The sequence below is a fragment of the Lepisosteus oculatus genome, chromosome 14, assembly GCF_040954835.1.
Source record: "Lepisosteus oculatus isolate fLepOcu1 chromosome 14, fLepOcu1.hap2, whole genome shotgun sequence".
Lineage (NCBI taxonomy): Eukaryota > Metazoa > Chordata > Actinopteri > Semionotiformes > Lepisosteidae > Lepisosteus > Lepisosteus oculatus.
The window spans coordinates 18,147,288-18,161,750 of NC_090709.1; the positions used below are offsets into that span (position 1 = coordinate 18,147,288).

At 47.2% G+C, this 14,463-nt stretch overlaps 3 protein-coding genes across 3 annotated transcripts in view; 2 read left to right on the top strand and 1 right to left on the bottom strand.

Annotated features, from left to right (window-relative positions):
- Positions 1-14,463, top strand: part of LOC138242765 (zinc finger protein 850-like) — a 409,608-nt gene that overhangs the window by 307,143 nt on the left and 88,002 nt on the right. The window lies entirely within an intron of this gene.
- Positions 807-5,167, top strand: LOC138243340 (trichohyalin-like). The gene is made up of 4 exons (XM_069198902.1): positions 807-816; positions 1,448-1,533; positions 4,065-4,665; positions 4,947-5,167. The coding sequence occupies exons 1-4, from the start codon at positions 807-809 to the stop codon at positions 5,042-5,044; spliced, it is 795 nt and encodes a 264-aa protein (XP_069055003.1). The 3' UTR covers positions 5,045-5,167.
- LOC138243341 (interferon-induced very large GTPase 1-like) lies at positions 7,271-13,659 on the bottom strand. The gene is made up of 4 exons (XM_069198903.1): positions 12,955-13,659; positions 12,420-12,435; positions 8,220-11,497; positions 7,271-7,306 (listed from the first exon to the last, which is right to left on the bottom strand). The coding sequence occupies exons 1-4, from the start codon at positions 13,657-13,659 to the stop codon at positions 7,271-7,273; spliced, it is 4,035 nt and encodes a 1,344-aa protein (XP_069055004.1).

The following is a 14,463-nucleotide window of genomic DNA, read 5'->3' on the forward strand; positions in this document are numbered from 1 at the left end:
TGTCCTGTCCAGGGTGTGTGAGTGTGTGTGTGTGTCCTGTGATGGACTGGTGTCCTGTCCAGGGTGTGTGAGTGTGTGTGTGTCCTGTGATGGACTGGTGTCCTGTCCAGGGTCTGTGAGTGTGTGTGTCCTGTGATGGACTCGTGTCCTGTCCAGGGTGTGTGAGTGTGTGTGTGTGTCCTGTGATGGACTGGTGTCCTGTCCAGGGTGTGTGAGTGTGTGTGTGTGTGTCCTGTGATGGACTGGTGTCCTGTCCAGGGTGTGTGAGTGTGTGTGTGTGTCCTGTGATGGACTGGTGTCCTGTCCAGGGTGTGTGTGTGTGTCCTGTGATGGAATGGTGTCCTGTCCAGGGTGTGTGTGTGTGTCCTGTGATGGACTTTATCCTGTCCAGGGTGTGTGTGTGTATGTCCTGTGATGGACTGTTGTCCTGTCCAGGGTGTGTGTGAGTGTGTGTGTCCTGTGATGGACTGGTGTCCTGTCCAGGGTGTGTGAGTGTGTGTCCTGTGATGGACTGGTGTCCTGTCCAGGGTGTGTGTGTGTGTGTGTGTCCTGTGATGGACTGATGTCCTGTCCAGGGTGTGTGTCCGTTTCTGCTTTTCTGCGTCGAATGAACCCGCGCCGCGCTCTTCCACGGAGCAGGGCTGTGGGTGTGTCGGGGTTCCTCTCCCACTCAGAAAAGTTCGGATCTGCGTCAGTGGTGGGTTTTTTTTGTTTTAACGACCGATGCGTGACGCAATCAGGATAAAAAGAGACACGCGCGTGGCTTTCTTGCGGGTTCCCCCGTCTCGCGTGAAGAGCACGAAAAAATGTCACTCGGTAAGAATTTGGACCTTCACACCCACGATCCCCAGCAAACGCGGTAGAGGCAGCAGCTATAAGAGAAGATCAATTCACTTTATGATCACTTATGAGGAATTGGTCTTGTCGCAGAGCCCAGCTGGCTCTCCAGGAGACACACAGACAGGGAGAGAGAGAAGCTGGGGGTCAGAGCGCAGGGTCGGCCATTGTACAGCTCCACCTGGAGCAGCTGGGGTTCAGGGCCTCGCTCAGGGGCCCCAACGGAGTAGGATTCCTCTGCGGGCCGCTGGATTCGACCCGGCAAACTCCTTCCAGCCCCAGGCGCTGATCCTGAGCCACAGAGCCACCACTCCTTTGTATATAAGGAATTAATTCAACACACCAGCAACCCCGGAGCTGCCCCTATAATGAAGGATGCTGGAAAAAGTTTCCTCTTACACAAAAGGCAGCTCATATTATTCAACCCCGCCCCCCCGTACACCTATATAGCGCCTCTTCCGGACTCTCCAGCTCTCTCCGGGTCACGGGGATCCCCTCCACCGCAGCCCGGCCTGGATGACGTTTAGGGTATTGTTTTAAAAAAACAACAACAACAACAACAACAACAACAACAACAACATTTTGACTCCCCCGTCTCTTTCTTTTCCAGAAGTAGAGAAGATCAGCGACCGAAAATGGTCGGAGAACACGGGTAGGTGTGTCGGGAACCCCGAGGTCGAGAGGGACGCGCACAAGGTGGCTTAAAAGATCAGACGCTGTTAAACGAAGGGAACTTCTCATCCCGTTATATTAGAAGGACGGAAGTCTGAGAAAATCGAGGATATTCTTGAGCAGGAGCAGCGTTAAGTGAGATCTCATTTATAGACTTGAAACTTAATGCCCCCCCCCCCCCCCCAAACAGCCACGGGTGGGTATATTATCCTCGGGAATCTCTTCCCTCTGTCCAAATCGCTTCAACTGTGGGAACGCGTAGACCTGACGGAAGTCTGATAGGACTTTGGGCGCCCTCTGGCGGAAAAGGGCCGCATTACCAGCCGCCCGGCTGTTCAGCCATGAGGCGTCCTCAAACAACTAGTCAAAAAAAAAGTGTGTCCTTGTTACTGCTGAAGTTACGGCTCAAAGACCCGCTTATTAGATGTCAACTACCACCGTGTCCTCATCGATGTTCTAGCGAATTCATTTTTATTTCGGGATTTAAGCGAAAACGGCGCTGGGGTTCTCCTCCCGGGAAACCGCGCAAACTCCCGGCTCTCTCCTCCCTGTTGCCGGGACGAGCTTTTCCCGCAGCGGCCGAAGCAGCTGTATTTGAACACTCTCCCTCTCTCTCTCTCAATTCAATTCAAGGTGCTTTATTAGCATGACCGATGGGTACAATCAGTGTTGCCAAAGCAAATACAAATAATAAAATTAACATGGAACAAAACAAAAAATAGAAGTAAAATAAAATCTACAGACATGTTACAGACATTTACAACAAAGACATATTATAAAATATTGACATATACTGTAGGCGGCTGGAGCATTATTGGGAGACAGACTCACTGTTCCTCAGGCTGTGACAGGAGATCACATACTGGGCTGCCAGATCAACTGAGTTCCCTCCTCCCTCTCCCAGTAGGATTGGGACCCGTTGTGATTTTGGCAGGTGTGGGAACTCTGGGATTAGATTTCTGAATTTCGGGAAGAATGTTTCTCTAATCCCAGAGTATCTGTCACAGTGCAGTAGGAAGTGCACCTCTGTCTCTATTTCTCCCCCTGGCAGTGGGAGCACAGCCTGTCCCCTCTGGGCAGCCAGGTCTGCCTGTGTCGCCCAGTTTCTATGGCCAGGTTGTGGTCACTGAGCCTGTACTTCATCAGGGTCTGTTTCTGTTTGTTATTTTTTATTTTGGTCAAATAATCAGGTAGTGTGTATTGTCTGTTTAGGGTTCTGTAGCATTCCAGTTGATGTTGTGTTTGTGTGTGTGTGTCCCAGTGTGTGAGATATTGCTGTTTGATCTGTGCTGTGATGTGGTTGAGTCTGGGTTGTGGTGCTCTAGCAGTGCTGTCCTGAGGCTGGTTAGGGTTGGTGTGGCTCAGGTCGGTGAGCCTCAGGACCAGCTGGCTCAGGGGGCTCTGTTTTGGGTTTAGCTCTTGGCTCAGCAGGGCTTTGTGGTGGTAGGAATTGTGGTCGCTGTTTTTTAGGTGTAGCCAATACTTTAATATTCTTTTCTGTATGTTAATCAATAGTGGGTACTGGCCTAATTCGGCCCTGCACCCGTTGTTAGGTGTTTTTCTCTGCACACGGAGTATGTTTCTACAGATCTCCACGTGCAGAGTTTCTGTGGGGTGTTTGTCCCATTGAGTGTAATCCTGGTCTGTGAGGGGACCCCACACTTCACTGCCATATAGGGCAAGGGGTTGGATTACACTTTCAAATATTTGGAGCCAGATTCTTGTTGGTGGGTTGATGTTGAAGAGCCTCCTTCTTATTGCGTAGAAAGCCCTGAGTGCCTTCTCCCTCAGTGCCTTCACTGTCAGGTCAAAACTCCCGGAAGAGCTGATGGTGAGACCGAGATATGTGTAGCTGGATGTGTGCTCCAATGTGTTGTTGTTCAGTGTGAATTTGTACCTGTTTCCCTGAGGTCTGGCTTTCTTCTGGAAAACCATAACTCTGGTCTTGTCCAGATTGACTGTCAGCACCCAGGTCTGACAGTCCTCCTCCAGCAGTGCCAGGTTCTGCTGTTCTGGGTCCAGATGGGCTGTCAGTGCCCAGGTCTGACAGTCCTGCTGCAGCAGTGCCAGGTTCTGCTGTTCTGTGTCCAGATGGGCTGTCAGTGCCCAGGTCTGACAGTGCTGCTCCAGCAGTGCCAGGTTCTGCTGTTCTGGGTCCAGATTGACAGTCAGCGCCCAGGTCTGACAGTACTGCTTCAGCAGTGCCAGGTTCTGCTGCTCTGGGTCCAGATTGACAGCCAGATTGACTGCAGCCCCTGTTCTGTGGGCGACAGCAGGACCAGGTCATCTGCGTAGAGCAGGAACTTGATTTCTGTGTGGTGTAGTGTGAGACCAGGAGGTGCAGACTGCTCCAACATTCCTGCTAATTCGTTGATATAGATATTGAACAGTGTTGGGCCTCTCTCTCCCCTCTCCCCTTACTATCTCCTCTCTCTCCCCCTCATTCTCTCTCCTCTCTCTTTCTCCCCTCACTCTCTCCCCTCTCTCTCCCCTCTCTCTCCCCTCTCTCTCCCCTCTCTCTCCTTACTCTCTCCCCTCTCTCCTTTCTCTAACAGGGACTGGAGGAGAGGCAGCAGCAGAGGGAGACAGAGCTGAGGCAGCAGCAGAGGGAGACAGAGCTGAGGCAGGAGCAGGAGGAGAGACAGAGACAGCAGCAGAGGGAGGCAGAGCTGAGGCAGGAGCTGGAGGAGAGGCAGAGGCAGCAGCAGAGGGAGGCAGAGCTGAGGCAGGAGCTGGAGGAGATACAGAGGCAGCAGCAGAGGGTGGCAGAGCTGAGGCAGGAGCTGGAGGAGATACAGAGGCAGCAGCAGAGGGAGTCAGAGCTGAGGCAGGAGCTGGAGGAGATACAGAGGCAGCAGCAGAGGGAGACAGAGCTGAGGCAGGAGCTGGAGGAGAAGCAGCAGCAGAGGGAGGCAGAGCTGAAGCAGGAGCTGGAGGAGAAGCAGCAGCAGAGGGAGGCAGAGCTGAGGCAGGAGCTGGAGGAGAGGCAGCAGCAGAGGGAGGCAGAGCTGAGGCAGGAGCTGGAGGAGATACAGCAGTGGAGGCAGAAGAAATGGGCCCGGCCGAGGCAGAGGAGAGAGGAAGGCGCGCCGGACTCCGCCCAGCTCGGCCCGAAGCTGAGAATCCAGTACAAGCCTCCGCGCCGTGTTTCCCGCCGTAAGTACGCCTCCCGCTGGCACAGCCCTGCCACGACCAGAGCCTCGCGCCCTCAGTGCCTTCCTCACACTTCTGTATAGCGCCTTGCTGGACCCTCCCCTCAGAGCTCTTCCCAGGTCACGGGGAATCCCACTACCACCACCAGTGTGCAGCCCCCACCTGGAGGATGCTCCAGTCCGCTCCGCCCACAGCTGCTCTCTGGGGGGGAGGAGAGCAGAGGGATGCTCGTCACCCGCTGTGCTGCTCCCGTATTCCAGCCCCGTTTTCCCTGTGTTTTCCAGGATCCGGGACCGAAGGGACCGGGCCGGACTCGGGACACGTCCCGCACGGAGCGCAGCAGCCGGACAGCAGAGAAGCATCGCGCTGCAGCCTGCAGTAGCGTCGACAGCCAGCGACACACCCCACACAGAGACCCTCATCCAGGCAACTTAATCCACACAGAGACCTCATCCAGGCAACTTAATCCACACAGAGACCTCATCCAGCCAATTTAATCCGGACAGAGACCCACATCCACGCAACTTAATCCAGACAGAGACCTCAACCAGGCAATTTACTCGAGACAGAGACCCTCATCCAGGCAATTTAATCCACACAGACCCTCATCCAGGCAATTTAATCGAGACAGAGACCTCAACCAGGCAATTTAATTGAGACAGAGACCCTCATCCAGGCAATTTAATCGAGACAGCACCCTGATCAAGACAGCAGTTAAATCCAGACAGCAATCTCATCCGTGTTATTTCATCTCTGCCAGTGTGACTTTTGCAACTCCTGCTCTTAAAAAAGATGTATTCGGATTCTGAAGATTCTGACTTTGTAATGACAATAATAACTGTGATCATAAGAATATGAAAAGCATAATAAAGACTGAAATGTTGGCTGTGCCCTCTTGAAATCTCTCTCCCAGAGCTTGTCAGGTGCGGAAGGAAGAACGGGCGGTAAGGTTTTGGGAGAGCAGATCCCATTTTCCGGTGGAATCTTCCGAGCCAAAACGTAACCTAGCAATCTCTTTAAATAAAAAAAATCAACAGACATACGCACTTTAATTCTATAAACAACCTTTACTTCCTTTAAATTCAATACAATCATAAGAAACAAATCAGATCATCAAAACCAAATAAGCGTTTGGCGCCTACAGCCCTGAATTGGAAAAAATGCTTCGAAAACAGATGGATGAACTATAAAAGTTACAACTGAGCAGTAATTCACACAACAGCATCAAATAGCAAACTGCAGGCATCAGATAGCATGGAAAATTACTCAGTCATCTATTATAAAGCTAGTCTTAAGGCTAAAGAATTTTTATACTAAAGTCTTGCTCTGAGTAAACATGCAGCAGTATATAAAATATCATTGGATTATAGAGCCTTGTAACTAAGATATGCTATTAAAGAATTGTTAAGATCTGTTTTGAAAATGGAGAAATAAACTTCATGCAAAATGCGAGTTAATCTCTGATGTTGCTTAAATACCCAATTTCTATGGAATTGGTCCATTTTTCAGTACAATGTACCATCGATGTCCCCTGGCTGTAGTTTGGTGTCCCACTGTTTCCCTCCTCTTCTGTCTCTGGAGTGAAGCACTGCCGGGTTTATGAGGCCCACGTCATTTGATCCAAGTCCACCAATCGCAACCAGACACCGGGCCATGAGGCTTTAAGACAGGTGTGCTTCAGCACAGGAAGTGACATCGACACTGTGTGTTGTGCACCCACCCAATCTGACTGGAGACAGAATAACTGTAAAACAGACAAAATAATCTAACAACCCAGTGAATATGGCTAAATACCTAAGAAACATTCAGAAATGAAATGAGAAATTATATAACAAACAAATAATCTTAGAGAAAATCTGATGAAGCAGTATAAAAAATGGATGAAAATAAACAAAACACAAGGTCACAATTGTCTTAAAATACCCAAGGTTTAAAACGGCAAAATATGGGATTGAAAGTTTGACCATGGGTTCTCCGACAATCTTACACAATAACTGTTATCTCTAGCATGTCACGTTTCTTATACCAATCTTTCACTTTTTTTGTAATTGCATTACAGAATCAATTTTTGACTTCCTCAGGCTTGTGTTGCACCCATGAATACCAGTGTTCACCAAAAGAGGACCAGCTCCGTGAAGCATTACTCTATTTGTTCTTAAACATGAACTTATGCACTGGCCTGATTTGCTGCGTTTTTCGAGGTCTTGTGGATGGACATGCTTCTTTTCACTGTCCAGAGAGCTCCACAATTTCACCGGTGCATCTATCTCCGCGTGGTCATACGTGTTAAATGTCTTCAGTTCTTCTATTGCGGATTTCTTGTCAATAGTTTTCCAGTATTCTGGTATCTCTCCTTTACCTTGAAAGGTCTTGCTATAACGCTTCTCCAACTTGTCTTTAAAGGCACAGATGAACCACTTCCAATACATCTGTGCAGAGTTATCTGGGGTGATGTGCCATCTATTGAAGGGTGGACCTGCTTCTCTGTATCTCCTCCACGGAGTTTCTCTTGATTCGTCGTTATTGGGCAGGAAAGTCCCATCACTGCAGACGGAGGTGGTACAGATCTCTATGGAGAAGTTCTGAGTGCCGTGGTGAAACCAGCCATTCACAGCCCTGGGGCGATGAAATTGGACACAGTGATCTGTAGAGTGGTCAGGGATATTGTTGGTACAAACAGCGCAACAGAGAGGGCACTGCTCCCAGCACCCACTGAGCTGCTTCGACAGAATGTAATCGGGGCTTTCCCAGAACTTGTTGATGTCTACTCCACCTTTGGTTTCTTCTGATAAAGTGTGATGCATCGCTATGATGGATTCATATACCTTTTCTTTCAGACACTGCAGGTCAATGTCCTCTTTCTCAATAGTCCTAAAGTAATTCCGTGGAATGTCCATGTCACTCCCCAGTTCTGAACAAAATTCATCCAGCCACATGGAGACATTGCCCTGCTTATCTTCAACAAGCCCTGTTACTTTACAAACTGTGAATATAATGCGGTCTATCAGATATGTGAGATTATCGGTCAAGATCTCAGTAATTCTCTCCCTCCCACTGTGTTTACAGTATTTTTCAACACAGTCTGTTATATACCTGTCAAAACAATCCTTTGGTGCAACAAAGTATTCTTCATACAAATCAAATCTCTCCTTCTCAGCCAGGTATATCAGTAGGTGATTTTCCAGGTTGGATCTATTACTGTTGAAAGCTGGATGGGTCGACCTCATCTCGCCTGCAATTCTGATGCCAATTTTTTCATACACTGCCTGCTGGACAGCGGTTTTCAGTTTTCCATGAAGGAAATCAACAAGAATGTTGAGGGCTGTGCTTTGTTGGCAGAAACTCTTAAAGATTTGTAGATATTCCTCTCTCTTGCTTTTGAAGTACAGCATTGGGTCGTTTGCCTTCTTGAATGCTTCCTGCTTTACCTTGAACTGTTCTGCTGCAAACACACAAAGATGGGCAGATAACTCGATTCTGTAGTTATCTGTTAATGCAAAGTGTTTTGTATGTTCTTCAAAGTCTTTGATCCCTGATTGTATTAGATTTAGTATTGCATTGATGTAGCCCTCATCAAAGTCCAGTATCGCATCCTGCAGATCATCAATGTATTGTTTAATTGTTTTCGATATACTTGCTGAAAGATGGATTACACTTTCTTCATCTGTTGGAGTAAAAGAGTGTGTAAAAATTCCATATTTGGATTTTTTATGAATGTGTTTTTTCTCATCAAACTGAAAGGTTTGGGGACGCTCAGTAATTACTTGTCTGGAATTTGCTTTTGTTTTAAATGTTTCACAAAAGATTTTTTCCACTGCTGCATCGATGTTGACGTCTTTCTCTGCAGGGGTCTTTGAGGCAACTCTGGTCATCAGTTCCACCCAGAGTTTCTCAAACTCTTTATCCATTGTCTCATCACACTCGCTAATTAGATTAGAAGCCAGACATCTGCTTTTTGCGAGCAGCTCTGCCAGGTACTGGGATTTCTTTTGATCCAGTCCTGATCTAGACTTACGTTGTGCAATCCATTTTTTACATCTCCTCTGGGTGTCCTCGATGAGCTCCTCTTTCACTGTCTGTAATCTGAAATCAATGTTATTTTTCCACTGATTCAATATATGTGGATATTTCTCCTTTTTAAAGTACTCTTCAGTTTCTTCTGAAATGGCTTTTGCCTGCTGCTCAAATGACTTTTTAATGCTTGAGCTGTCTACTGCTTGCACTTGATCACTCATGATTTGGTGCCGCAGTGTCCTTTGCAGGTCAAGACCACATTTTCTCAGCTGCCATGTCCAATTTCCACAATTTACTTCTAACCTCTTATAAACCATGACTTCCAAACTGTTTCGAAAGCTGAAAACAAAGTTTTCCCCTAGCAGTGCATTCCACATGGCCACTATCCGCAATTTCATTTCTGAGATAGAAGCAAATCTACAGTCCGACTTCCATTCTCTTATTCCGAGTATTGTGCTCTTCAGTTCTTGGACGTTTTCGCTGTAGCTTGGGTTGGGAGGTGCTGTTGATGGGTTTCCTTCAAAAAGATTTTTGAAAAAGTAAACGTGCTTTCTTATGTCAAATTGAATGATGTCATTAAAACTTGTAGCATCAAACCCTTCTTCACTGGCTGCAATGCGAGCCATTTCATCCAGTGTCTCCTGTAGGCGCATCCTTCCTGTAATATTGTCTTCACTGGCAGATGGTTCTGCAACATTTTGATGCACAAAAAGGCAGCTTGGAGTGATACTGACTCTCTTCATCCTCATAAAAGCCTGGACACAAATCTGAAGAATATCTTGCATATCCAGTAAGCTCTCTCCCATGATGTTAATTAGGGTTGCATCAGCTATTCCAACGATAAATGTAGCGAGTTCATTGTCATGGGCCAGTGCAGTTGCATTATTAATCTCCGGTGATCGAAAGCCTTCTGTGTCCACTATTAGGACAAAGTCATACTGCAACTCATCTCTGATCTTTTGATCCACTGTCACTAACTGCATGAATGCTCCTCTTGTGCATCTTCCTGCACTCACTGGAAAGTGAAGACCAAACATAGTGTTCAGTAATGTGGACTTGCCAGAGCTTTGAACACCAAGAATGGACAGAACAAATATCTGTTTGTCACCAACTTTATGGATCAGTTTGTCCAGCACTGCTTCGATCCATCCAAGAGGGACGTAGGAAGCATCCCCATCCATCAGTTCAAGAGGATATCCTGCGATCAACATTTCAGCCCCTATCCCTGGAAGAGCAGTAAGATACTGTTTTTCATCTGCCATATCTGGTGACATTTTCAAAGCTTCATAGATCTGACTGACTTCTCGAAACAAATGCTGAAGGCCAAAGTTTGAAGCATCGAGTTCCCGAGATATATTCTCCGCTGTCTTTTGCAATTGACTTTCATCGCCTCCGTTTGAGGTGCGCTGCGATTTCATGTCCACCCATGTTGAGTGGTAGAGCGCTTGAAGTTTAGTGAGTGAATCTGTGGTAAGATCATCCAGGAGTGTTCCTAACCACTGCAGCATGTACAGTTTAGTGTCCGGAGAAAGTGAAGAGGAGCCGAGACACTCCAGGAAGGATCTCATGAGGTTGTTGAGAGGGAAAGCTTTGCCCAGCTGTTCTTTGCGTAAGTCTTCTTTCTTAGCTTGGATTTTACTCTTTTGCTGCTCAATACTGGTAAAGGCACTAGACTGTAGTCGATAAGACTCTTTATCTTTCCTGCACCATTCATACCAGAGATCACCTTGTAGTGGTAGAAATGTCCTTTTCACATTGGCCAGGTCTTCTTTCTTTATTAGATCCATAAGTCTCTGGGCAATTTCATGACCTTCTCTGCATTTCTCATTGACTTCATCTGTTACAATGCTATGTCGTCTGGCTACTTCTATGCAGGCTTTTAAAGAGCACTTTTTATCCTTAGTACCTAGAAAATGTTTGATGTGAGAAATGATTTCATCTGTTAACTGGGCTTCATTCTTATTGTGAACTGCAAGTTTCACCTTAGTTGGATTAGGTCTGTGAGCAACCTTTTCTTTTTCTGCAAAGAGACAGATGACCGGTGTGGAGCTCTTGAGGAGAGAAGAGAGGGTCTCTTTTCTGGTGTCATTCAAAGAGGATTCCGAAACCAGAACCACGATAACAGCACTGACTTCCTGCAGAAACGCGATCTGCTCCTTGTGGTTGCTGGCGTCGCCGTGCAGATTAGTGAACGCCACGCAGCTGTTAAGAACGTCGTCTTCCATTCCACCTGGCCAGTACCACGCAATCTCCACCAGCCCATCCGTGAGAAGGCATTCCCTCGTACTGCCTTTGCAGTGCCGGTGGAAGAAAACATTGTGCTTCTGTCTGTTGATTACGCTGTTCAGGATTTTCGATTTAGATGTCGGGCATATTCCAAACCTAATGAAAGACACTATCGGTACAGATGCCTGGAACAAAAGTCCGCTTTTGACACTGTCTTTATTGGCACCTTTACTTTTCCAGCTCTTCTTAACCTGCTGAAATGCCCACATGGGAAATTCGGTCGTATCGTTTCGTGGGTCAGGTACTAGCAGAGGCAGGGCATATTGGCACTTGGTCAGTTTCATACACATCCACTGCCTCAGGAAATCGCTAGCACAAAGGAACACAGCCATCTGAATATCCATGGGATGGATCTGCAATTCTTCCTCTGTGTCATCATCACACACATTTGTATCACCCAGGAAATCATCGACATCACAGCTGACCTCTGCACTCTTGTGATGTGGCTGCCCTTTTTCCTTGACGCACAGCACATTCCTGGCTCGGTAGTCCAGCATCATGAGCTTGTACAGGTAATAAAAAGACAGCTCCTCTTCTGAGGTTGGCTGAGTGTTACTCAATGATAACTTGTTTACAGTTAGTACATCTGGCTTTGTCAATTTTTGCAGAATAGAACTTCTGGAGTCCGAGTCTTTCCAGTAGTTTCAAAAAAATATGTGCTTTCTCCCCTGCTCCTGACGGCTGGGTTCCAATGCTCTCCTCTTTGTTTCTCGTGCCCAAGACGCTCGGCTTGTCCTCTTGTTCCCCCACCTGCAGCTGCCGCTTGCCTTCTTGTGAGGATTCGGAGAAGCGGATCTCTGTACACAGGAATACTTTGTCCAGCTGTTGTATCTCATTTTTCTCCGTCCCCAAGACGATGGAGTGTAGCTCTTTTTCAATTCTCTCCCAGTCTTGACGTGGACTGTCACAGTCCAGTATTGCAGAAAGGTCACTGGGAGGGGTCTCTCTGAAGTGTGCTTTAAAGAACTCCAGTCGTCTCCCCTTCTCTTCATAAGAAACTTTTCCTCCGTCAGAGGATATTGAAAGGGCTAAATGCCACAAGAAAGCCAGGGCTCTATCTGCACTCTTAGCACTCAGCTGGATGTACTGGGTATGTTTACTGAGCAGTGTTTCCTCAATGAAGTCAATTTCCGCCCACCCAAGAAGGTGAGAAAATATACCATCTTTTGCACTATATCCCAAAATGTTGACGATGGAAAGGATTAGCATCTCTTCCCTGTATTGATTGGTCTCCCTTTGCGTTCTCAGCAATGAGTTCAATGAGAGCAAGACTGTAAGTGTTGCTTTGATTTTTGCTTCCTGAACACTTTCCAGGTCACAGTGTGAAAATCTTTCACCTCTGGTCTCTTCTTTAGCTGTCTTGAGAATTTCTATGAAATGTGACAAATCAGCAACAACAACATCTTTGTGGATCTTCTCAGCGGACTGATGAGCCCATTTCAGTATTTGGGCCTTACTTGGGAAGCTTTTCACCTGAAACGAATAAGGCTCAATTAAATCACACATCAGTGCCCTGAGAGTTGTGGTTTCTGCAGGAGCAAGATGCTCGTTTTCTTGAGTCACTTGAAGTAAAAAATCTTGAAAGACTTTGTCAGAAAGACATGATTCTACCCAAATAGCATGGCTTCCCGTTTTTTCATACAACTTAATCTTGAATTCGAGTAATTCTTTCAGGCGCGCTTCACTGTCTGACGTCTGCCTGCCCCTCATGGAACTGAGAAGATTTTTAACGTCTGTGACTGCAGAGAGCACATTCTCACCCCATAGTGTCTCGGGGCTCAAGTTTGTGATCAACATGTACGCTTCCCTGAGAATGTTGCTCAGCATTGTGACGTCTTTAAAATCCTTTCTGTGAGCGGAGAGGATGATTTCCCAAACAGGCATGAGAGTTACTCCTCTGTCGATGACACACCAGGTTCTGTTACTGGATACAAGAGCAGATCTCCACTGTAGGTAGTTATCTGTTTCAGCTGGACCCCCAGTTTTACTCACAGAGAGCTGGATTTTGTTCAGAAGAGCTTCACTGTGCCCTCCAGAAAGGAATTCCTTCAGTTCAGATGAAAGGAACCCCGCATTGACCTCAGCGGTCAACGAGGAAGCTACACTGCACCGGAAGCCAATGTAGGCGGACAGGACCTGAGACATGACTCCCTCCACCTCTGTGAGCTCGTTGTTCATGATGCCCTCAGCAGCTGCCTTCCAGCAGAACCTCCCGCCAAAGTGAAAAGGACCCTGGTTCACATGGGACCCAAACCTTTCAAAATACTGGCGAACTTCGGCAGTGAATTCAGAAGTTTTCTGAGCTTTGTTAATATTCAGCAGAATTTTTTCCAGGTTCTGCAGCTCACGCAAAGCTGCAGTTGATAGTTTCACCTGTTCCTTAGCAATAAAGGCAGAAGCCAGGGGTATGTACTTGTACACTGTAGTGCACTTGTAGGAGACCTCACAAGAAGACGCGCGTTTCTCTCCGAATTCTTCTGAATTGCGTTTTTCTCTTGTGCCCGCTAGGCTGACACCACGGACACCAGTAGATACCGCGCAGTTGCTGCTGAAGCCGAGCCTTTCCACAATCTTCACGAAAAGCGTCTGAGATTCAAGGGTTGAAAAGTCTCTCTGTGCATAAAAGGAGCTCTGCTCCGGACCCTTCAGGCAGAACAGTTTCGGGACCTGAATGAGCTGCTGTCTTTTCTCCAGCATGTCCTCCAGTTTCCCAGTTTTAAATACCCCCTCCAGAGCCAGGCCACCAGACGCATGCAGCAACACCTCCTCGCTGGAGACACGTTCTGGAGGATTACGGGGAGTGATGTCTAGAACAGCGAGCTGCTGCAAGATGCTTTCTAGTTCCTTCCGAGGCTGTCGAGACTGCCCCCAGCTCTCTACAGGGAGCCCTAGAGATGAGCATAGCTCCTTCGCTCTTGCTTCAAGATCTGTGTGGCCGTGTTCTTTTTCCGTTCTGATCAGTTCAGTGAGAGCCCGTTTTGTTTTCTCTAGTTTCTCTTGCAGTCTCTCCATTTGCTCTTCCGCCAGGTCGCTAGATTTCACATTTGGATCGGGAGTTCTGACAAGTTTGTGAAGAGCACTTTTCTCCCACACTTCTCGCACGTGCAGTTCTAACTTTGCGTACTCCTCCTCCGTGACAAACTGTAAAGAGTTTGTGTTTGTAAGATGGAGACTATGTAGCTTTGGTAGCCAGTACTCTGCTTCGAGGCCCACGCTTTCAAGCTCTTTGGAAAGTTCCGCCTGTTTTTGGTCCATCAATCTTTTCAAATCTTCACTTTCCATACTTATCTGAAAAAAACAGAGACATTTGTCCATCAACAAGGTGACCAAATTCCCCAAAACGCGTCCCATTTCTCTTGTCTGCTCCTTTCCCCCATTTCAAATAGCCATCTTAGATCGCACAATTATTTGGTCAAAATGTAAATGATTTTTTGTAGACTCACTGCATCAATACAGTAACAGACAATCGAATTACGGTGTCATAATGACACCGATAATGAT

Excerpts from the sequence above, each read along its gene's own strand:
- LOC138243341 (XM_069198903.1), bottom strand. The coding sequence starts at position 13,659 with ATGCTGGAGAAAAGACAGCAGCTCATTCAGGTCCCGAAACTGTTCTGC. Across the intron at positions 7,307-8,219 it reads TTGATGAGGGCTACATCAAT|ATCACTGTGTCCAATTTCAT; the intron begins GCAATACTAAAT and ends ACCACTCTACAG.
- LOC138243340 (XM_069198902.1), top strand. Across the intron at positions 1,534-4,064 it reads TCGAGAGGGACGCGCACAAG|GGACTGGAGGAGAGGCAGCA; the intron begins GTGGCTTAAAAG and ends TTTCTCTAACAG. Across the intron at positions 4,666-4,946 it reads TCCGCGCCGTGTTTCCCGCC|GATCCGGGACCGAAGGGACC; the intron begins GTAAGTACGCCT and ends TGTGTTTTCCAG.